A 23,458-nucleotide genomic window follows, 5' to 3' on the forward strand; every position below is an offset into this window, starting at 1 on the left:
AATTAGTCTCAAAATCAGGATTTTTAAAAAGAAATGTAAGAGTTTACCGTACACATTTTTTTTTTTAGTTAATTTAGAAAAACGAACTATTTAATTCTGGTAGGCCAAAAATAATGGAGGCTAAAGGCTGACCTCTCATTTTACAGGCAACAAATTGAACAAATTCTACTTGTACCCAAAAATGTGTCACTGCCATACAGTGTGTCAATTTAATTGCCTAATTCTATGCAAGGAGGAGTACTCTTCCCTTTTTACCCCACTTTAACCTTGCAAATAGAGAAGAATGATACTTATAAATCAAGTAACATAACCACCTTCTTCAACATACTACCAAAAACATTTACTTCCTCTTCGCCTTTTTCAAACGGAGTAAGTAAAAATGAATGTTTTTTAAAAAAAAATTATGAAAAAGGATTGACAAAGTGAAAATCGAACAATTATCAACAAAATGAAAGTTCATGTAGTCAATCAGCAAATCTATTGAGATTTCTTAAAAAATAAATATTTATTTAAAATATAATAAATAAATAAAAATGAATAAAATAATAATAATATAAAATTAGACATTTCTAACAAACTACCATGATTTTAATGGTGGTACAATAAGGTACATAGCCATTGGTTGAACAATTGAAGATGAATCTTTTGCGGCAAAAAAAGGAGGTTCTTTTACAATTTTAAAAAAATTAAGTCCAAGAACTATTTTTTTTTCTTCATTATTTGCGTTGTTAGGTAAAAAATATTTCATTTATCCTTAATTAAAAAGGTCTTGAATTCAAATATACGATGTTTAGTAGCCAATACAAAATACTTCTAAAGTAAGATTTTTTGATATAAACTTAAAAGTCGAAAACTTTTTTTTTTTTTTTTACCCTCCCCTAGGAGCTCCCACCCCTTTTGCTCTCTCGGTGACTCGAACTCGCAACCTTCGGGTTGAAAGTGAGGGGTGCTTACCATCCGAGCAACTCCCTCTCGTCAGTCGATTTAAAAAAAAAAAAAAGAAGACAAGATTTAGGGCTCATTTTGTACGATATTAAATTTGAGATCAACTTTAAAATCAATTTATCTCATGTTTGGTTAGAATAAAATCGCGAAATACTGAAATTAGTTATTCCAAAATTGTAATGTTATTTTTATCCCACCCTAAAAGTGAAATAACAACCCTTCTTGAAATAATTAATTTCGGAATAACTTATTTTTGGCGGAACGAGCCATTGTAGAATTCCACAAGAGTTGTGCACAGGAGATTGGTTCCAATTAGCTAGCTGATAGTTAATTGGGCAGTAAATTCTCACGTGGATGACGCGTGTCCCTTTAGACATAAAGCACCTTCTCCTTCCTTGAGTCTCCATCCATCCATTAAAACGGAGCTACCCAACCCCGTTCGAGCTCCACACATCCATCCTATATTTCACATACATACATTATACATACATACTGCTCCCGCCCATCTTCCTTAAAATCTCCGGCAAGAACAGAAATTCTCACCATTGTTCTTGATTCTTGGTTCTTGAATTTATAACTATGTTTTATGTCTAAGGTTTTGCTGTAATAATCACCATGGGTGCTTGTACCTCAAAACCTCCAAGACCCAATCCTTATTCCCCACAAGAAATTCTTCCCCCACCGGAAACACCAAACGTCGCTGAAACCCAGAAAGAAAATGAAGCTAAAAAATCACCTTTTTTCCCATTTTACTCTCCCAGTCCTGCTCGTTTTTTTCTGTCCAAGAAATCACCTGCCCGTCAGTCTTCTGCTTCTAAGAGTGCGAATTCTACTCCGGCGAGGTTGTTTAAACGACCTTTTCCTCCTCCTTCTCCGGCGAAGCATATTAAAGCTCTGCTTTTGAGACGGCATGGTAGTGTTAAGCCTAATGCTGCAGCTATTCCGGAAGGAGAGGAAACTGAGGGGGCTAACTTGGATAAGAGTTTTGGGTTTTCTAAGCAATTTGCGAGTAAGTATGAAATTGGGGAGGAAGTGGGTAGAGGCCATTTTGGGTATACTTGTTCTGCTATTGTCAAGAAAGGTGAACTTAAGGGTCAGAAAGTGGCTGTTAAGGTCATTCCAAAAGCCAAGGTCTCTTCTTCTCCTCTCTGTTTAGTCCTTAATGCATTGAAGTGTATATGCATATTGAATTACTTACAATGTCTGATTCTTGTTGAAGTACATGGTGGGAAAAGTTGGTCAATTTTATGAGTCCATTTTCTTTGATTTAAGTTCTGTTGGGGTTTTAGATTTGTTCTCTCTGTATGTCATGAACACCATTAGATCATCTTTTCACTCTGTTAAGTCTCCCACCGCCAAGATGTATTTTAATTTTTACTTTTTCTCCTCCTATCTTGAAAATTTGGGGCTTTTTTCACTTGTAAATTTGGTGATTCAAAACCAAAGTTCCAGATTCTTAAGCTACTTTTACTTTTTTATTTATTTTTTATTATTAAACTCTCCTTTTCTAGGAAGTTGCTCTTAAGAGCTGTACTGGTCTTGTTTTGTTGAACTAGTAGCTTTTGTTAGGAATTCCAATTGGAATTTATTGGGGTCCATGAAATATTTGAAAAAAAGTATAGTGGTTTTTACTATTTAATATAGAGTTGGTGGGTTTTGAGCACTATAGAATTGCAAGCTCTTGTCCTTTTGCTTTTGAAGAAGACATGAATTGTTGCAAATTCACTGTGTCTTGTGTCCCTGCCTGACTCCTAAAGATTTTTACTTTTTGTTCACAAAATCATCTATGCAATTTAAATTATTCATATCTCCCTCAGAACTTCAAGGGCTGACTTTTCCCATGTGACTGTGCAAGTCACTGCATTAAAAACTGGGCAACATTGTAACATATCAAAAGGGAAAAGAAATAGAAAAATTGAATAGGATTATCTTTTGTGGCAAGAACTCCTCTTTAAAAGGTCTCAGTATCATCACTAGGTTTAACTATTCATGAAAATAATTATTTGGTTGCTTAAAAGATTCTGTAGCAGACTACTTAAGAAAAAGGAAAAAGAAAGGTTTCAATAGGTGATAGGTTTAGAGAAATTTGCTACTTGACCTAATAAGACCATGTCATATTTTGTAGCCTTCACATGGAGTTAGATTATTGTTACCGCTGACTTATGACTCATTATATTTGTATGAATTAAACTGAATTCACTTTTGGGGGTTTAAGTTTGTTATAAGCAATTATAACAAAAAAATTTTTGGTCAGATGCAATTCTTCACTGTAGTCTGACCCTCTGAACAGCAGTCTCATACTCCAATTTTGTTGTCTTTCAGATGACAACAGCTATTTCCATTGAGGATGTCAGAAGGGAAGTTAAAATTTTGCGCGCCTTAACAGGACATAACAATCTCATACAATTCCATGAAGCATTTGAAGATCGGGATAATGTCTACATAGTGATGGAGTAAGAATCTAAACCACATTAGTGAGATCTAATTCATTTCTTGTAAGGTTTTTCCTGTCTGTCTTAGTGACACTCCTTAAGGAATAGGACACAATAATATAGCGCTCATCAGAGAAGAGAGTACCCCCTTGGCCTGGTGATAATTCATGTAAGTACAACATGGAAGAAAGTTTGGGTACTAAGCCACAACTTAGTTACTCAAAGAAAGTGCATAATGTTAAACCTTATAGCATCAGGCTTTAGAAGAATTTCTTTTGAATCCCTAGCTTGTCCTTTTTAGAATATGAAAGCTAAGGAAATTCTTGAAAATTGCTGTTCAGGTTATGCCAAGGAGGAGAGCTCCTTGATAGAATTCTTGCACGGTATGTCTTTGTTTGATTTAGGGAATTTTACTTCTAATTCATTGATTTGTTTCTTTAAGATATTTCTATTTGGGGATAGTATTTAATTTCCTTCTCATTTCTTTTGGTAGGGGTGGGAAGTACTCAGAAGAGGATGCAAAGGATGTCATGGTACAAATATTAAATGTTGTTGCATTCTGCCATCTCCAGGGTGTTGTGCACCGTGATCTTAAACCCGAGGTAAACATATTCCTCAAACTGGCATTGCAAATTAGAGCATTAGTTACTTTTTATTAAAAAAAGAAAACGGAGAGAAGCACTTCATTGTTTTAGTTTTTCTGTAACGTGTGTGGTATGCTAATGATGCCAAAGAGTGCCTTAAGCTTATACTTTGATGGACGCTGAAGATCCTCTGAATACAAAGTGAAACTGTTTAAATATCTTTCCTTGCTTGTAACGTAGCTGCTGTGCACATCCATCCTCAAAAAACCTTTATATGATAATTATCATGGTGATTAACTAACAAGGACATGCCTTTTTTTATGTATCATATCTCCTTTTATTTTCTTTTGGTATTTTTGCAAAAGTATCTCATTTTTTCCATTTCCTGTTCAGAATTTTTTGTTTTTGTCGAAAGATGAATCCTCCCCGTTAAAAGCCATAGATTTTGGCTTATCAGATGTTGTCAGACCAGGTTAGTTTTTACACATGCAGGTTCTATGAATTCTTATATTTGTCTTCTCCATTAAACATTTATATAAATATGATGTATACAGATGAAAAGCTTAATGACATTGTTGGAAGTGCATATTACGTAGCACCAGAAGTTCTGCACAGATCATATGGTATAGAGGCTGATGTGTGGAGTATAGGTGTAATATCATATATTCTTCTGTGTGGTAGTCGTCCTTTTTGGGCTCGCACAGAGTCTGGAATCTTCAGGGCTGTTTTAAAGGCTGATCCAACTTATGATGAAGCACCTTGGCCTACGTTAACTTCGGAGGCAAAAGATTTTGTCAAGCGACTATTGAATAAAGATCCTAGAAAAAGAATGAGTGCTGCTCAAGCATTATGTGAGTGTTTTCTCCTCTGAATTTTCTTGGCATCCTTTTTCTTTATATTGCCTCTTCTCATGACCCCCTTGTTCAGGTCATCCTTGGATGCGTAATCATAGTGGTGCAAAACTACCGCTTGATATTCTTATTTTTCGACTCATGAAGGCATATATGCGGTCATCCTCTTTGCGTAAGGCTGCTTTAAGGGTGTGTATATTATTTAGCTGGAACTATTGATATAACCTGATATATATCTCTCTGCCCTTGATAGTGCTATATCTTTTGATTTTAGGTTTGAAATTGTTTATAAGGATCTTAAGTTACCTTTGCCTTTTATCGTTGGTGAAAACTACCACTTGGTATTCTCATATTTCGTCTCGTGAAAGCATATCAATCATCCTTTTAGTGTAAGACTGCTTGAAGTGTGTATATTATTTAGTTGGAACTATCAATATTACCTGATATATCTGTCTCTGCCCTGATAGCCGAACTACTTACGGTCACCTATATCTTTTGGTTTTAGGTCTGAAGTAGCTAATAAGATTTTCAAGTTACCTTTGCCTGTTGTCTTTGGTAAAGGTTTCTGTATACTTTTTCGATAAGTAATTAGGTGTCATACTAAAGATGGATAATAAGAACTAAGGTAGTGCGGGAAAACATGGTGATTCCCTATCATATCTAACTAGGAATCAGTATCATATGGGTACATATCATATGCAAATCCATATGATACTGATTCTTTCTCATATGGGTTCATAAAGCTCTACGTTTTATTCAGCATCTAGCAGCTCTGATGCTTAATAGTCTTGGTAGCATTTGACTTGTTAAATTGCACCTAATACTTTTCCCTTTGATAGGCGTTGTCGAAAACTTTGACAGCAGATGAACTGTTCTATCTAAAAGAACAATTTGCATTGATGGAGCCAGACAAAAATGGCAACATAAAGCTAGAAAATATAAGATCAGTTAGTATCTTGACTCTCTCATCTTAGCTATTCTGTGCTGTTTGCTCAAAGCCTAAAGGTCTTATCTTCTTACTCCTTATCTAAAAGGTGTTATCTCCTTGCTTTTTTTGTTCCGTATAGGCACTAATGAAATATGGAACAGATGCTATGAAGGAGTCTCGGATTCCAGATTTTCTTGCCTCGGTATTGACAAAACCACCATTTGTGTGTTTCTATGCTTCTTCTGTGGTTCTAGATTATGAATAGTGGTTTCTGATGTTGTCTTTGACAGCTAAATGCACTTCAATATAGAAAGATGGATTTTGAAGAATTCTGCGCAGCCGCCTTGAGTGTTCATCAGCTGGAGGCTCTTGAGCGCTGGGAGCAACATGCTAGGTGTGCATATGAAATCTTTGATAAGGATGGCAATAGGGCTATTGTTATCGAAGAACTTGCATCTGTAAGTTTTCGTTTGTTTGTTACAAATGCCAGTTATTGCTCTCATGTTAGTGTTGTATCTCTGTCAGTTGGACTTTTTGAGAATACAGGATGTTGTATGTTTCATTATACGTTTAATGCCTAATATTATGATCAAATCTCGCTTTCAGGAACTTGGACTAGGTCCTTCAATACCAGTTCATGCTGTCCTCAATGACTGGATAAGGCATACAGATGGAAAGCTAAGTTTTCTTGGTTTTGTGAAATTGTTGCATGGTCCTTCCACCCGAGGACTTGCAAAGGTGCAGTAACATTTAGACCGCTTTCAAGAATGCCCGAAATACCAGAGTCTAGACATTGTGGCTGAGATAATCTTCAAGCATTTGAACGTTACAGATATCAGCCACGTTGCACTGAAACGCCAAAATTCCTACCTGCTCTGAATTCAATTTGCTGGAGTATGTTTGATTCACGGATTTCACTCTCAGCACGCATTTGGTTGCTTTTACTTCCACACACACCATGTTGTGTAAAGATTTCTGATGTTGTGCGGGGTAAACATTGGACTTGCAGTTGTTTGTTACCAAGGGGAATGGTCCTGGTTGCAACTCCTGCCAACAAGATGTAGTTACTAGTTTGCCACTTAAATTGGGATTGTGGTGTCAGTATAGATTATAGGGGGCCTTGCTGGAATTGATTGATTTATATTTATTGTTCAAATTCAAATTTGAGTCCAGGCTAAAAATTGCCTTGGAGTTGATTTGTAGTATCTTCTTTCCTAGCAGATAAAGGTACTTACCTTCCTATTTGGAAACCAAATGACTAAAATAATACACATTCCACAATCAATGGGAATGAGTAAATATTGACATGATATTTCACCTGCTCTGCTTCAACTGAGTCAGTGTTGATTGCTGGTCTAAGAGTATATGTTATTTTCTGAGATTTTAGATTTTTCTTGTCTTCTTACCTACTTCAAATTCACACTGAATGGATTTTTTCTAGAATCTTGCTATTATAACAAAACATGTGATGAAAGATAACTTAGGAATCACTTTATTCCTTACTGAATAAATGAGAATATTGTTGATCAAAGAACATTTAATTAATCCTTTTTATTAAGAATAACAATGACAATTACTATTACTGATGACGATGTTGAGAAACTCTGAGTTGTAGATATACTAGCTAAGGAGAGAACTGAGAATACAAGAAACAAAACAAGATAGCTTTTTGATAATCTATAATAATGTAATATATTGACACATACTAATTTCTAAAAAAAAACTCTCCAAATAATTGCTACAACTTCAAAAATAAATAAATTATGTAGTAGTTACCATAAGGAGCCTATAGCCTTATACTATACTCCCTCTGTCCACAATTGTTTGACAGATATACTAAAAATAGATGTTCAAGATTAATTGTCAATTTAAACAATCAAGAAATAATTAGTCACTTTTTTCCAATTCTGCCCTTAATGATAGTGTAGTTAAATTGAAAAGTTATGTGGACTTTTGGTATTCTTGATATAGTAGGGTTATATTAATCAAAATTACACTTGTATTAAATTTTCCTTGAGGGATGTGCATGACCTTACCCTGACAAACAATTATGGACGGAGGGAGTAATAAATTATCTCTAATTTTAGGTTTAGTCATATGCTGAATTCCTTAATTTGCAGGGCATTTTTTTTGTAACATGTTATCACAGTCGCCGTAACTCCGGTTGTAGCATTTTCCGATATGCTACTTGTTAAACCCTACCGGAGAGCCCTCCATAGCTCAACTCGGCAAGTTCAATCCAAAACCCTAGACTCACCACCTTCTTCCTCCAGCACCCTTTTTGTCGACAGGGCTGTATCCATTCTTAAAGGCTACGACCCAATTTCCTTGGACTCCATTTCTTCCCAATTCACCCCTCAATATGCTTCTTCCGTGCTTTTCCAATGCCGATTCGATAAACCCCTTGTTCTAAGATTCATCAACTGGGCGCGCAACCGCCAATTCTTCAATCTTCAATGCAAGTGCATTTCCATTCATATCCTCACTCGTTTCAAGCTCTACAAGACTTCCCAATCCCTTGCGGAGGATGTTGCTTTGAAATTCGGACATAACAAGGGTGAATTGGTCTTTTCATGTCTCAGGGACACTTACCATTCTTGCAAGTCCAGCTCTGCTGTGTTCGATTTGATGGTAAAATCCTACTCTCATTTGAAAATGATTGACAGAGCTATGAATATCTTTGAATTAGCCAAGTTTAATGGGTTTATGCTCACTGTTTTGTCCTATAATTCCATTCTTGATGCGTTGATCAGGGTTTCATGTAATGGGTCTTTCGAATTAGCTCAAAAGTTTTATGATGATATGGTTCAATCTGGGGTTTCACCTAATGTATATACTTATAATATTATGATCCGAGGCCTTTGTGCAAAAGGGGATCTGCAAAAGGGTTTGGTTGTTTTCAATGAAATGGAAAAAACTGGCTGCTTGCGAAATGTTGTAACCTATAACACCATAATAGGTGGTTATTGTAAGATAGGTAAGGTTGATGAGGCAGTCGAATTGTTGAAGCTAATGCAAGTGAGGAACTTGGAACCAACTGTGGTCACATATAATGCTATTATTAATGGGTTGTGTCGAGAAGGAAGAATGAAAGAGACGAGTGAGATTTTGGAAGAGATGAGGGGAAATGGATTAATGCCTGATGAAGTAACCTATAACACACTGGTAAATGGCTATTGTAGAGAGGGTAACTTTCACCAAGCACTTGTTTTGCACTCGGAAATGTTAAGGAATGGGCTGTCTCCAGATGTTGTGACTTATACTTCTTTGATTAATAGCATGTGCAAGACTGGGAGTTTGCACCGCGCAATGGAATTCTTTGATCAACTGCATGCTAGGGGATTATATCCCAACGATAGAACTTACACAACATTGATTGTTGGTTTTTCTCAGCAGGGTCTTATGAATGAGGCTTATAAGCTTTTGAATGAAATGATTTCAAATGGCCTTTCCCCTTCAATTGTAACTTACAATGCGTTAATTAATGGGCATTGTGCAGTGGGCAGGATGGAGGATGCTTTACGCGTGACTCAAGAGATGGAACAGAGAAGGCTGGTCCCAGATGTTGTAACTTATAGTACAATAATATCTGGGTTCTGTAGAAACTGTGGGTTGGAAAGAGCATTCTGTGTTAAGCAGCTGATGGTTGAAAAAGGGGTCTTACCTGATGTTATTACTTATTCATCCCTAATTCAAGGTCTTTGTGAGCAACAAAGACTGACTGAAGCTTGTGAACTTTTCCAAGAGATGTTGAGAGTAGGTCTGCAACCAGATAAGTTTACATATACTACACTTATTGGTGCATACTGTGCAAATGGGGATATTAAAGGTGCTTTTCACCTGCATAACAAAATGATCTATAAGGGTTTCTTTCCTGATGTCGTCACTTACAATGTCCTAATCAATGGGCTTAACAAACAAGCTCGTACTAGGGAAGCAAAGCGGCTTCTGTTCAAGTTGTTGTATGAGCAATCAGTGCCAAATAGTGTCACTTATGACATGCTAATAGAAAGTTGCAAAGATCTTGAATTGAAGAGTGCGGTAGATCTTATTAAAGGATTCTGCATGAAAGGTTTGTTGAATGAAGCTGACCAAGTTTTTGAGTTGATGCTGCAAAAACACAAGAAGCCGAGTGAAGTAGCTTATAATCTACTTATACACGGTCATTCCAGGGGTGGAAATTTGCATAGAGCCTTGAATCTTTTCAGAGAAATGGCTAATCTTGGATTTATTCCTCATACAGTAAGTATTATTGTGCTCATGAAAGAACTTTTTAAAGAAGGAATGAGTGAGGAATTACATCAAGTAATTCAAAGCACATTGGAAACCTGTAAACTTGCTGATGGTGAGCTAGCAAAAGTCATTGTTGAGGTGAACTACAAGGAAGGGAACATGGATGCAGTATTCAATGCACTTACTGAAATGGCCAAGGATGGCCTTCTTCCAAATAGTGGGAAAACCGCATTTTGTCACATGCCACAATAAAGTACTTATCATCTTAAAATAATCACACCAACTTTTCCCATGCATGAGGTAGAATGCATCAAGCAAGCAGGAAACTGGGTTGCAACAAATTGTTTCCCCTCATTTAGGTTTCTCATGCCATTGTGAATGTGGGAGAGCTGGTTTACTCCGATGAGCGACTTTCTTTCGAGAGGGTTAAATTCCCACTTTGCTTGAAAATTGTAGAAGGTCAGATTTTAAACTCCTTTTATCTCTGGACTTAGTACATACCTCAATTTTTGTCAATATCCTGCACATTGAACTTCCATATAAATAGGATTTTTATACTTTCTTTAGGAAGTTTAATTTTATCTAGTCTTAGGTTCCGATGTTTGAAAATTTCAATGTATGGACATTAGCTGCATTTTATTTTTTTTGGGTTTTCCTCTTCTGAAATGGCATCATCATGCTAAATTGGGATTTCCTCTTCGGAAATGGCATTATCATGCTAAGTGTTAACTCCCAGCATCTATGTCATATATTCCATCGATACATCGCCTTCTCCCATTGCTGATTTACTGGCCTTGCCAATGTGATGCCTCATTTTCCTATTGTCTATCTCTATTACATCTGCTATATTTTAGTGGTAGGTCAGTTTCATATACCAGCAACTCATTCACAAGAAAAAATAATTTTTGAATTCGTCTCAGCTATATAAGTAGGGTGCTAACTTGAAAAGGTGAAACAAGACGAAGAGAAGGAAGTGAGTTTCATTCAAGAAAGTGTGAGAACTCCAGGTATGATGTCTTTTACTAGTACATTTGGTTCACATAGTAAAACTACATTAGACAATAACATGATTGTAGATTAAAGAACAATTGAAGTAATTCTTAAGCAAAACAATGCTGTTATAATTCAACTCTTTCTGCCAGTAATTTGATACATGTTTTCCATTGTGAAATCTTCATTCCGTGCAGCTTAAGGAGCTTTTCTGTTCAAGAACATTGTATGTACCATTGATGAAGTCTGTTAATGGATGGCCATGGCTGTTTCGAGAGTAGGATTTGATTTACAGTGTCTTGCTTTCAGATCAGCTATCACTTAGTCTCTGTACTTCTGGACTAACTTTTTCCATTCTAATACCAAATGTAATAATCCTAGTTGCTACTTCTGGACTAACTTTTTCCATTCTAATACCAAATGTAATAATCCAAGTCTAGCAGCTAGTCTCAGAACTTTCTGATTTTGTAACTTTTATCAAAAGAACTTGAAGCTCAAAGTCTATCAGCCCAGAATTGTCAGTTAGAGGTAGAAGGCGTGTTCCATTTTAATAAAAACTCTGGTTGCATAAACTAGTACTGGCTTAAATATATCTTTTGACCAGTTAAACACTCCATCCATATTTCTCATACATTGACGTGCAATGTGGTTTTACTAAAATGGTATACAAAAATAATCGAGAACATAACAAGATCAGAAAAGACCAAGAACACTGCCCCAGGTCTTCTCACTTTCTATAAACTGCTAACATATTATGCATCTCAAGAAATTGTGGTGCATTTGTGTTAAGTAGGCTTCTCACAGGAAGCGACAGGGTGTTTTCATATTTCCCCACAAATGACTGTTTGCAAGTTCATCGAGAAGTTACATTTGATTGATTTGCTTCCTATGGTTCTAACGACACAAGTAGACCAACTGTTCCCTTGCTACCAGTTGACATCTCATCTTACTGAGTACGATATTTTGATTGTCAGGAGCATCTGTTCCGTGTGCATCATAGCTAGTTTCTAAGTGTTGTTATTCAGTTCAGTGTTTCCTCTAGATTGGGCATGAAGGAAAATTCTCTGTTTTTCATGAATAATCGCTTTGTGCAGATAATACAAGATGTTGAGGCAATATCTCTTGCAACAAATGAACATCCAGTAGCACTGCTTGCAGAACACACAAAAAAACTCTTGCAAAGAGATAATACTATTTACATGCATATCTTATCTCAAAGGCCAAATGCTGCTGCTGTTTCTGCATCCATACTTCACAAGCTTTATGGCATCAATTTGGTAAGTAATGATTAATCTATCTCCTGGAGTTCTAGTGCAAGGGGAAACAGATGTAAAAATTGGTAAGTAAGAGAAACAGATGCAAATAAATTGAATGTAGTCATTCTTTTGCTGGATCTGCTCTCAGTAGTGTATTCTGAGGGCCTTGGATTTTTCAAATCTGAATCTGATTCCACAATTGCAGGCAATTACTGCATTAAATCGTTGTTATTTGGCAACTCGTTTATTTGCTCACTCTTATATATTCAAATTGTCATCTTGAAACTATTTAACACTCCCTTGCCTTCAGATTCATTGCTTAACAAGCTTTGACCACTAGACTAAATGCATTAAATAATGAGGATTCACCAAATCCAGCTTTCACCCCACCCCCTAAATCCCCACCCTTTTTTCTTTTGATAGAGAGTCAAATACTTCTCTCATTGGAGTTATAGTGTAAATAGCTGAGAAATTACAGTAATCAAAGTTGATGAGCTGTCATAAGGGGAAAGTTGTACTCTACATATATCTTGTGATCTGTCACCTCACTCAGTCATTTTAGATTTTGAGAGCAAAGCGAATTAGGTTAGCAGCGGCACATTCAACCTGATTCGAACTGGAATCATTCAGAACCAGATTTTATGGGTAAAAAGGGGCCATGTTTCCATTGTGGCGTCAAACGTAAGTTCTCCTCTTGATTAATATTTTCTCCTGAAGTTCTCCACATAATATCTCATAATTAAGGTTTTATAACTCTTTTAGATATTTGAACTATTATTAGCCGAATCCCTCCACCTGTTTCAATACTTGGATCCGTATCCCTGAATCTTAGAATTTAGAGCATGAAGGATCCAAACTTTAGATTCGCACCTGTACTGACACATATACAACAACATACCAAGTGTAATCCCATGAGTGGGGTTTAGGGAGAGTAGGATATACACAGACCTTACCATACTTTTGTGGGGTAGAAAGTCAGTTTTTGATAGATCCTCGGCTTTAAAGAGGAGTATTTGAAGAAGGGTTGCAAGAAAATGACAAGATATGAAGTAAATAAACCATCAAATGGTAATACACACCGGAGAATGGTGGGTGGGGGATTATTTTACCGTTAAGCACTAGAGAAAGAGATAGTCCCTGTTGAATATTGTACAGTTAATCACTGTTGGCTTAGATGGTAACTTTCCTCCTTAAAATATCATGCAAATAAATGCAGTCTGCCAAGAGGCTAATTGTTCTGCATGGTACCTTGAAGTATCAAGCAAATCCTTTTCAATCTTTCCACCATAAAGCTCAAAGTTCAACTACTTTGTATGGTTCCTTAACATGGTGATGAAAATGTGAGTTCAAAAACAGTTCACACATTCTAAAAGTTTATGCATATTTCACAGAAATATTTCCTTTTGTTTTGCTGAAGAAATCCCCCCCTATACATACTCTAGTTTCGTGACGCTTCCGTTCTCATGAAATGCATTCTATACCTTTTTACAAGAAATCTCAATTGTCAGTGATCACTGTGCTTTAGTTTCTGAGATAAGCTTCTGAGATAAGTTTCTGCCTGTAAGAATGTTTTCTTATTTTGTCCCAGTTTATACACTAATTAATTGTGAACTCAAACAGAAACCATTCTTTGGAGAAATGGGCCACCTGAAAAACCAGTGCTCTGCAATGCATGTGGATCAAGATGGCGGGTTAGGAGGACACTAGATGGCTATATTCCCAGACATGGAAACATAGAAATAGAGAGCTATCAGCGACCTTCTGACATGAAGCCGGCTCGTGACGAAAAAAAGCTAGAAGTTGGAATAGAGGTTTCTGGACAGGATGGCTTGAAAGCTTGTCTTGAAGAGGAAATGAATAACATATCAAGCTTAGGTTCAGCAGGGTCATCCTCAGACAACTGCATGCAGATGGAAGAAACAAATGGTAAAATAATTTCACTCATATATAGAGCACTTGTCGCAGCAAATATGATGCACGTTCTGAATCAAATCCTTTCTTAAGCACTAGGGTCATAAAAAGTGGAGAACTAATGTCTTCCTATTTCTTTCCTCTGCTTTGCGTGATAGTAAGCCCAAAACTGTTAATCTCAAAGAAATTTATGAGATAGATGAAATTAGACAACCAAATCATTGTAGATGCACCTTCCCGAAAAGTAATCCTGCAGTGCATAGTCTTCTGATTCAAAAGAAAAGGAAGAAACAGTTCACCCAATATTATTGTTGCTTCCAATTAAGAACTTCTCTTATTCTATTGATTTTTAAATGGATAAATTTGCTCACCCCCCACCCCCACAAAAAGAGCTCTAAGACAACTTGATTTGCATGTATCAAGATTCACGACACTCGGATTTATTTTTACTCAGGAAATTCTTTTTGTTTCCCGATTATTGCGATGTGATTGTCAAATCACATTCAGGGTTTTACCAAAAAAAGGCGCAGGGAATCAAATGACTATATAATACTCTATAAACAAAATATTGGGTTTCTTTCTTGTTCATAGATCATTAATTATAGTGTCTCCCCTAAGCTTCAAAAACTTACTTTCCTTTACACAATGAACTGACATCGACAAATTACAGGTAATTTGGATTTTCAATAAAGATATGAACTGATCAGTCCAACTATACTTTAACCATACAAATAATAAAAGCTTTACCCCAAAGTAAAAAGATCTATTATATTAATACATTATTGTTTTATGTGCACTAACATTCACCTTTTGTTTGGAGAAGCATACAAAGATCTTCTCTGGAATCCTGACAGTGTCCCAAGAAGAAAGAGATCAGAGCGTAGAAAACGCATTTTGTCACCTGTTGAAAGACTCCAGAGGCAACTTCATAACATTCTACAGGAGCCAGACTTTGAAAATATCTCTGCCGATGATGAAAATATTCTAATTTATGCAAGGAACAAATACATTCCACCTAATGAGATTGGTCTTGGAGCTAAGCTGCTTGTATCGCCACCTACTGCTACAGAACACTTGACATCTCTGTCTCCAATGGCAGAAGATAATGATGCCTCTTGCTCAGTGAATGTTCCTGTAGGAAATTCCAATTCCAATTTGTAAGTGAATTTTGAGATGCATGCACAAGGTTCAAGCTGGTATGTGAGCCAACTCTTACTATCTAGCTAGTACAATGTTAAAACCATTTGAGCTGTTCCAACCTTACTTGATGTCCCCAATGGCAACGCTCAACAACTTGTGTGTTTTGAGACCATATAGTTTGCCAATAGTGCATTTATTTTGGAGATTTATAATTCTGCTGTTTTATTGGATGGGATTTCAATGAATTAGATATGTCTATTCTGCTTTTTGGGTGCATTTAATATGTCAATTCCGATGCTGGTCATAGTGTGCTTGCCTACAAGTTTGTTAGTGTAAATAAATGAATTTTGGGCCTAAATCAACCCCATGGGATAGCTTATGAGGGTAGGATTGCTCAAGTCCATATAAGGAATTCATAATTCCCTCATCGCACTTATGTGGGACTTAACACCCCGCCTCATGCCCAAGACTGGACATCTAGTCTGTGGATTATTTAATATGGGGCGCCCAACATCGGTAAATCATAAATTGGGATGAGTTTGACACTGACACCATGTAAAGAAATCTATTTTAGGCCTAACTCTACCCCAAAAGTTAGCTTGTGATAGGAGGATTGCCCAAGTCCATATTAGGAGTCCATAATTTCCTCATCCCATGATGTGGGACTTAAAAAGCCCAATATCCATTATTTACCGTTTGTTTGCATGGACTCCACATTACATGGATACTACATCAAGGGTATGTCGTTAAATTGTTCTCTAAAATGCTTCTGCAATTGCATCTTCCATATTCAGAGATGGGAGTCTGATTATTGAAGAAATAGGTATATCAGCTTTAGGATAAGGTATGTTCAGCCACAAAGTTTGAAAACTAAGTTCACCAAAAAGTCTCTTCGATCTCCGTTTAAGTTATAACGGTAAGTCAATAATATTTACACTAAAGAGAAGCTAGAGAGCCATTAATACATAATCCAGGAGCAATTAAGAGTCAGAATAATTTAGTATTGAGTTTCATAAATGCCCCCAAGTAGCAACATAAATCTAGAGGGTAGTGATGGGGTTCACCCGAACCCCCTCAGCAAAAAATTACATGTTATATAAAGTTATTTTCAAATTTTGTATGTATATATATATATATATTCTGAACCTCTTGAACATGAGATTAGAGGTTGATTAAGTGGTTGAGGGGGTTCAAAATTCACCTTGAGGTTTCAAGTTTAAATCTCAAGCACTACATTTATATTTTTCGAACCCCTTAGTGAAAATCCTTGATCTGCCACTTTATCCAATATAACTCTTCAAGAACTTTATATTACTTGATTGACTTTTAAGTAATACGAAGTAGTTTAATAAAAGCAACAAGCATTGTAGAAACCGGAAAAATGTAATCACTACCATAAAACTTCTTAGAAGGCCAGGAAATACAAAAACAGTATAAAGGAGCGAAGAGAGTAAAATATATTACTACTTAGAAAAGGAAAATAGGACATGGGAAGAAATGAGAACGTTAAATCTCTGTCATTCTTTTACACAGTGGCAGAGCAGTGTAAATGATAATAGCTGAAAAAGGAAACAATAGGAGTGATTCTGGGACTGGATAAGCATCTTAGGCTCCGGAGGGTCATACAACTTAAAAAGGCTACTTTTGGGTTTGTTAAAGAATAGATTTTGGGCCTAACTCAACCCCAAAGCCCAGCTCATAGGGTGAGGATTGTCCAAAACCATATAAGGAGACCAATTACCCACCCCATATCCCATGTGGAACTCTTAAAAGGGCCGTACCTTCGTATTCTTAGTTTTGTTTGAAACGTAGAATGCTTAATCTACAAAGTTAATTATTTTGCCAAAAAAGGAAGTAGTATTGGCGGGAGATATAATTTTATGCCAAAAATATTCTATAGACAAAATCTGGAATCAATCACTATATAATACTCTTATAGACTAAATATTAGGTTTCTTTCTTGCTCATAGATCATTAATTATAGTGTCTCCCCTAAGCTTCAAAAACTTACTTTCCTTTACACAATGAATTGACATCGATTCGATAAAGATATGAACTGATCAGTCCAACTATACTTTAACCATACAAATAATAAAAGCTTTACAACAAAGTAAAAAGATCTATTGTTTTAATACCTTATTGTTTTATGTACACTAACATTCACCTTTTGTTAGGAGAAGCAGACAAATATCCTCTCTGGAATCCTGAGAGTGTCCCAAGAAGAAAGAGATCAGAACGTAGAAAACACATTTTATCACCTGTTGAAAGACTCCAGAGGCAACTTCATACTAATCTACAGGAGCCAGACTTGAAAAGCTCTCTGCCGATGATGAAAATATTCTAATTTATGCAAGGAACAAATATATTCCTCCTAATGAGATTGTTCATGGAGCTATGCTGCTCATATCACCACCTACTACTACAGAACACTCGATGTCTCTATCTCCAATGGCAGTTGCTGGAAGTGAGTTTTGAGAAGCATGCATAAGGTTCAAGCTGGTAACTCTTTTATCTAGCTAGTGCAATGTTCGTTAAAACAATTTGAGCTATTCCAACTTTACCGGATGTCCCTAATGGCAATGACAACACCTTGTATGTTTTGAGACCATCTAGTTTGCTAATTCTACATTTATTTTGGAGATTTATATTTCTTCTGTTTTATTGGATGGGATTTCAATGAATTAGATACGTCTATTCTGCTAATTCTACATTTTAGAGGGTAGCGAAGGGGGTCACCCGAACCTGACCCCCTTGGCAAAAAGTTACACGGTATATATAAGGTACTTTTAAAATTTTGTATGTATATATATAGATTTTGAACCTCTTGAAATTATGGTTAAATAAAACGGAAGAATTATAAAGAAATGCACAACTGGCAATCTAGATGGTCTCAAAACACGCAAGTTATTGTGCATTGCCGTTGGGGACATCCGGTAAAGTTGGAACAACCCAAATTGTTTTTTATCAACATTGCACTAGCTAAATAATAAGAGTTCGGTTTCCCATACCAGCTTGGATGTTATGCATGCATCTCAAAATTCACTTACATATTGGAATTTTCTATAGGAACATTCACTGAGCGAGAGGCATTTTCTTCACAGATGTACTGCTGATGGTCCTGAGCATGCAAGTTATTGTATCTACTTGTTCTGATGGAGCATCAGATACTTATTGCAGAAAGTTAAATTTGTTCAAGGTTAGGAAACTCTTCCTGGGCTTCTTTCTTTATTTTTATATTGCGGTAACTTAGGTTGATGATTTTGCAAAATTTATATGGGGCAGTTCTAAGGGAAAGTTTTTTTAGTCAGTAAATTAAGCTTTATTGGATTTATTGTCTTCTGACTTAGGCATTCTAAATGCTCAGAACATTTTTATTGGTCTGTGGCGGGATGGTTTTTCTGATAAAGTTGTCATGTATTATGCTCAATATTTTCTCGTAATGAATTTGGGAACTTTCTTAGCCTTTTCTTGTTTTAATTATAGAATGAAACTGGGTGTGTTGTTGTATTGAAACTGCGTCTGGGACATTGGTACTATCATGGGTCACCACTTGCAAAATTGGGTTTACCAGGTTATTCAGCAAGCGTTAATAACTTAGGGAGTTGCTAAATTTATTGATTGTAGTTCTTTGAATAATTATAACATATATTAGCTTTGCCTTGGTCATTAACTCATTATACATCCTTTTTCTCAATAGATTTTTGTCATATTTTTCTTCCAATCTTTGCTTTGGAAACATTTCTTTTGAGCCGAGGGTCTATTGGAAACAACCTTTGTACCCACAAAGGTTGGGGTAAGGTATGCATACCCTCTCCAAATCCTACTTGTGGTATTACACTGGGTAGGTTGTTGATACATATTTGTGGGATGGTTAAGGACATGGATACTTTAAACAGATTGTCACATGTTAAAGGCTTGGAACACTAACCATGCGCATATGGCATTTTTCATCTGCTTCATGCATGATGAAGATGACGATATTTGAAGTCTTGGTCATGATGTAAAATGGGTATCCTTCAAATTTCTGTGGTCATTGGTCATGAAGTTTCTTATATAAGCTGCTTCTGGAGTATGATGTACCTAATGTTGGTGCTCAGTGTCAAGCTTGTGAAGCTGAGCATTTTAGTACAAGCTAGATCAGTTGCATTTTCACAGTGGTGTGGCAAGGCTGTACCTGATTGCTTCATAGAGTGCAAAATAGGTATCTGAAGTTTTCAGTTGAATCTGAGAGTTTAATTGCCTGAAATAAGAACTAACGCTATTATATAAAGGATCTTTCCTTGCTTATCCAGCTGGACGTTGATTATCTTATTAAACAACTGCGCCCTCTTCTGTTGTTCAGGAAGCTCTGAAGCTACTTGGATGAGGCATATGCCCTTGAAGATCATGTTCACGACCACTAAAGCAGCTCAGGAGCACCTGTTCTTTGGAAAATCTAGTTGGGGTTAATTATTTGCTTTAACGAAGCTCTATTTTATTACTAGGCTTTCTACTTCCAGGGCAAATCAACTGACGAAGTTGGCCGTTAAACTCTGTTTTATATTGAACTGATAGCTTAACCTATACAAAAACCCTCTTCCAAGGAAAAAGAAAAGCTGAATAAATGTTGTTTTGGTTATATTGTGTTTTTTTCCCAGGAGATGCTAATTTATAAGATATGAGATCTTTGTAGGATCATTCTATTGTATTCAAATTATAATTTGTAGTGTGAGATCATTTCCTTGGAAATTTAGAAAAATATTGCAACATGCAATGAAAGAGACTTTACAATTGGCACTGGTTGATCGTTTAATTTTTGTAAGCAAGATTTTTTAATCGAATTTGCAGAAACAAGCAAGATGTGCTTTGAGTTTTAGCTGAGAAATCCACGATTTCCATTGGCCTTGTTTGCATTTTTTGGTTTCGATTTTGAAAAACTATAATCAGTTTCTTGATTCAGATGCCACCAAACGAGTTTGTCTTTCTTTGTTACAACACTCGGAGTCCGTTCCTAACAAAATGACAAGGAAATATCAAACGTAGTGGGAACGGGTTTCCTTTTCGTCATTCTTTTATAACCATTAATCTTCGTCACCGTAACATTTTTTTAAACAAATTTTGGACAGTCTACGAGTTCGGAAGTATTCTGACAGCAAAATATCTTGTACTAAAAATGAGCAGGTCGCAAGTGATTTCACACGAAAAATACTCATAGTTTCACGCGTCTTTATCTGAATCTTGAAGCATAAAGCTCTCGAATGTACAATACAAAATTTCCACAAAACTGAATTTACTTCCTTTCCCTTCCAAAGGGAATGGAATCAAAAGTAACAAGAATTAGTACAGCAGATTGCAGAACAACTTGTTTATTTTTTACACTAACATCAAGCTTTAGATTTTGCAACTCAAACTTAATTGAAGGCTGGCTTCATTTCTTTTTCTGTCCCCCTTACCTTCAAAAAGAAACTCCTACTTTGTCAAATGTTGCAGTAAATCAATAGCATTGAACCATGGAATTATTTACAACTAGTGGGTGTCAAAACAACATAAAAGCTCAATTGCACTAAATTTCCTGATTTCAGTGTCTATTGATGCCTAAGAGCAGCTTCTCATCCATTTAAAGATGACTGATGTCTCCTTTCAGGAGAATTGTCTCATTATCACTTAAAAAGGGGAAAAAAGAAGACGAAAACTACTCCAGATTTCATAAAATGACGAATCAATGTATGATTTTATCTCTCAATCCTATGTATGATCGACGACTCGGGATGCTCAGGAAAATACAACAATATAGATAGCTAAAAGGTCATGATAGGCAGAATAAGGCGAAAATGAGTAGCTTAACAAAGACGGATGATATGCCAAGCAGCGGATGCATTTATATGTGCTCATCAATCAGAGACAAGTAAATCTTTCTATTTCTTTCAGATAGCAGAGTTAGAAAGCAGTAGGATTATTTCACACTGGAAGCAATCTATTGTGAATGTTAAGGTACTTTTAAGGTTACTAACTAGACTACAGGCAATACTCAGTACATTGCTATTCATTGTCAAAGAGCAATATTAGCTAGCACGAACCAAAAACTAGAATTAACAAGTAAAATTATCCTTACATCAAAGCAAGCATCCTTCCGCAAACTTCTCTCATCTTGAAGAGAGCCGTTGATATATATCATCAGCCAAGGCCTGCCTCGCGCTTCCACCATAATAATAGAAAGACTTCTCATTCTCTAACACCCTTGGAGGGGAACCATTCTCTTCTGGCTCCCTCCAAAGCTCTGGCTCTGGCTCCCTCGCAATCTGACACAAGTTGTGCAATACACAACAAGCAACAACAGTTTGGGGTGCATGACTTAGTCCCACATTCAAATTCTGAAGAATTTTCCACCTTCCTTTCAACAAACCTATAGCTTCCTCAACCATCTTCCTCCCCTTCAACAAGGCTTCATCATAGGCATTCTCAGCAGGTGAGCCAGTCCTATTCCCAGAAAATGGAGTCAGCAAAAACGACAACAAAGGAAAACACCAATCCCCAACAATGTATGGCCTCACATGTTCTCCTCTAACATTAACCCCTTTGTCCCAAACAATATCACCAGAAATCAACCTATTATACAACAGACTATCTCTAAAATGCGTAGCATCATCAAATCCACCTGGGGCTTTCACACAAACATCCCAAAAGAGCTTCTTGTGATCAGCAACAACCTGAAGCAATATGGATGGGAACCCATATCGGCTATAGTACATAGACGAGTTTACGGTTTCCGACGGAAGATGCTGCAACCTCACAGCCGTTCCATCAATAGCTCCACATATATTGGGGAGTGAAGTCAGTTCTTGAAACCCCTGAGTGGTCTCCACAAGACGCCGTCGACTCACCGGAATCTTGATAAACTCCGGGTAAAGCTTAGTAGCCAAGAGGCGGGTGACCATGTTAGTAATTTTAGAGATCAGGTAAGGTTCAAGACCATAACGGGTAGCTAGGGTTTTAGCAGAAAAGCCGTGGAAGAGTCTAGAAAGTACCATAGCAACGGCGTAATCAGAAGGTAGAGAGAGTTGGGACTGGGTAATGTAGGGTTTCAGCTTATCAACAACGGTGGTGAAAACGGGATACGATAGTCCGTAAAGGGAACGCCACTGAGCGTCACGGAGAGGAGCTTCCATAGCCCAAATATGTTCAGTGGAGAGGGCACGAAAAGCGGAGACGGAGAATTCGGCGGCTGCGGGCGATGGTGAAGAGGGGTTATTGTTAGGTGAAGAAGTGGAAGTTTTGGGTTTTTTCTTGTGTGGGTGGGTAGCGAGATAAGAGAGAACGGATGCGATGGTGAAGAAGAGGAGAGGTGCGGCGGATGTGGAGGTGAGGAGGGAAGTAGGGGAGGTGGGTGAAGCAACGGAGGAAGAGTAGGATGATGTGGAATCGGAGAGAAGAGAGGTGGTGGGGTCAAGGTGGTTGTGGAGGTGAAGAAGATTTGTTAGCATCAGCAGAAAAGATTGATCCATTGTTTACCGAGAAGGAAGTTGAAGGTCGACTTTGCCGGAGACGACCGACAGGGTTTTGCAGCCACCGGCGGCAATATCAATCAAGCCAATTCATATTTGACGACGAGTAGGAGAGGGGGTGGGGTGGAAGAACTATCAGCAGAAGAGCAAATAAGTCCATGTAGTTTCGCAAATGTTGCAAACAAGCCCATACTCTTTAGTGCACTGCAAAATTTAAACCGAATAGTGATTACAGATTTGCAAAAAAAAAAAAAATTCATCATTAATTTACTATATATTAGAAGAGTCTAGGATTTACTACCATTGTTCCAATAAAATCACTACAAATGTCCAATACTTACTATATAAAATATATAAGTGGGCCCCACCACCTTCCACTTAAATACTACATATTATATATTATTAATTACTATACTATAAATCACTACTAATATCCAATATATTTATCAAACTATATAAATGGGTCCCTTACCTTCCACTTAAATACTACATATTATATATTAATTATTACTATACTATAAATCACTACTAATATCCAATATATTTATCAAACTATTTAAGTGGGCCCCACCACCTTCCACTTAAATACTACATATTATATATTATTAATTACTATACTATAAATCACTACTAATATCCAATATATTTATCAAACTATTTAAGTGGGCCCCACCACCTTCCACTTAAATACTACATATTATATATTA

General features: G+C 36.7%; 3 protein-coding genes across 19 annotated transcripts; 2 read left to right on the plus strand and 1 right to left on the minus strand.

Annotated features, from left to right (window-relative positions):
* Positions 1 to 1,341: 1,341 nt before the first annotated feature.
* LOC102602145 (CDPK-related kinase 5-like) lies at positions 1,342 to 7,076 on the plus strand. Its single transcript, XM_006346383.2, has 11 exons — positions 1,342 to 2,076; positions 3,268 to 3,398; positions 3,719 to 3,760; positions 3,871 to 3,979; positions 4,355 to 4,433; positions 4,516 to 4,812; positions 4,889 to 5,001; positions 5,652 to 5,759; positions 5,880 to 5,942; positions 6,031 to 6,198; positions 6,347 to 7,076. Exons 1-11 carry the CDS (start codon positions 1,561 to 1,563, stop codon positions 6,485 to 6,487), a joined length of 1,767 nt encoding a protein of 588 aa, XP_006346445.1. The 5' UTR covers positions 1,342 to 1,560; the 3' UTR covers positions 6,488 to 7,076.
* A 734-nt stretch (positions 7,077 to 7,810) lies between these two features.
* LOC102602481 (pentatricopeptide repeat-containing protein At5g39710) lies at positions 7,811 to 20,054 on the plus strand. 17 transcript variants are annotated; one of them, XM_015308276.1, is made up of 8 exons: positions 7,811 to 10,432; positions 10,894 to 10,980; positions 11,161 to 11,491; positions 12,058 to 12,240; positions 13,840 to 14,145; positions 14,954 to 18,466; positions 18,754 to 19,471; positions 19,613 to 20,054. In XM_015308276.1, exon 1 carries the CDS (start codon positions 7,922 to 7,924, stop codon positions 10,223 to 10,225), a length of 2,304 nt encoding a protein of 767 aa, XP_015163762.1. In that variant the 5' UTR covers positions 7,811 to 7,921; the 3' UTR covers positions 10,226 to 10,432; positions 10,894 to 10,980; positions 11,161 to 11,491; positions 12,058 to 12,240; positions 13,840 to 14,145; positions 14,954 to 18,466; positions 18,754 to 19,471; positions 19,613 to 20,054. The 17 variants fall into 17 exon arrangements, with proteins under 17 accessions (XP_015163762.1, XP_015163765.1, XP_015163771.1 ...); XM_015308279.1 differs by having other exon boundaries at positions 19,368 to 19,471; XM_015308285.1 differs by lacking the exon at positions 18,754 to 19,471 and having other exon boundaries at positions 14,954 to 17,769; positions 18,337 to 18,466.
* Positions 20,055 to 20,501: 447 nt separating this feature from the next.
* LOC102603945 (putative nuclease HARBI1) lies at positions 20,502 to 22,923 on the minus strand. The gene is made up of 2 exons (XM_006346388.2): positions 21,362 to 22,923; positions 20,502 to 20,702 (listed from the first exon to the last, which is right to left on the minus strand). The coding sequence occupies exon 1, from the start codon at positions 22,749 to 22,751 to the stop codon at positions 21,393 to 21,395; it is 1,359 nt and encodes a 452-aa protein (XP_006346450.1). The 5' UTR covers positions 22,752 to 22,923; the 3' UTR covers positions 20,502 to 20,702; positions 21,362 to 21,392.
* Positions 22,924 to 23,458: the final 535 nt, after the last annotated feature.

The sequence above is a fragment of the Solanum tuberosum genome, unplaced genomic scaffold (genome assembly GCF_000226075.1).
Source record: "Solanum tuberosum cultivar DM 1-3 516 R44 unplaced genomic scaffold, SolTub_3.0 scf00073, whole genome shotgun sequence".
Classification (NCBI taxonomy): domain Eukaryota; kingdom Viridiplantae; phylum Streptophyta; class Magnoliopsida; order Solanales; family Solanaceae; genus Solanum; species Solanum tuberosum.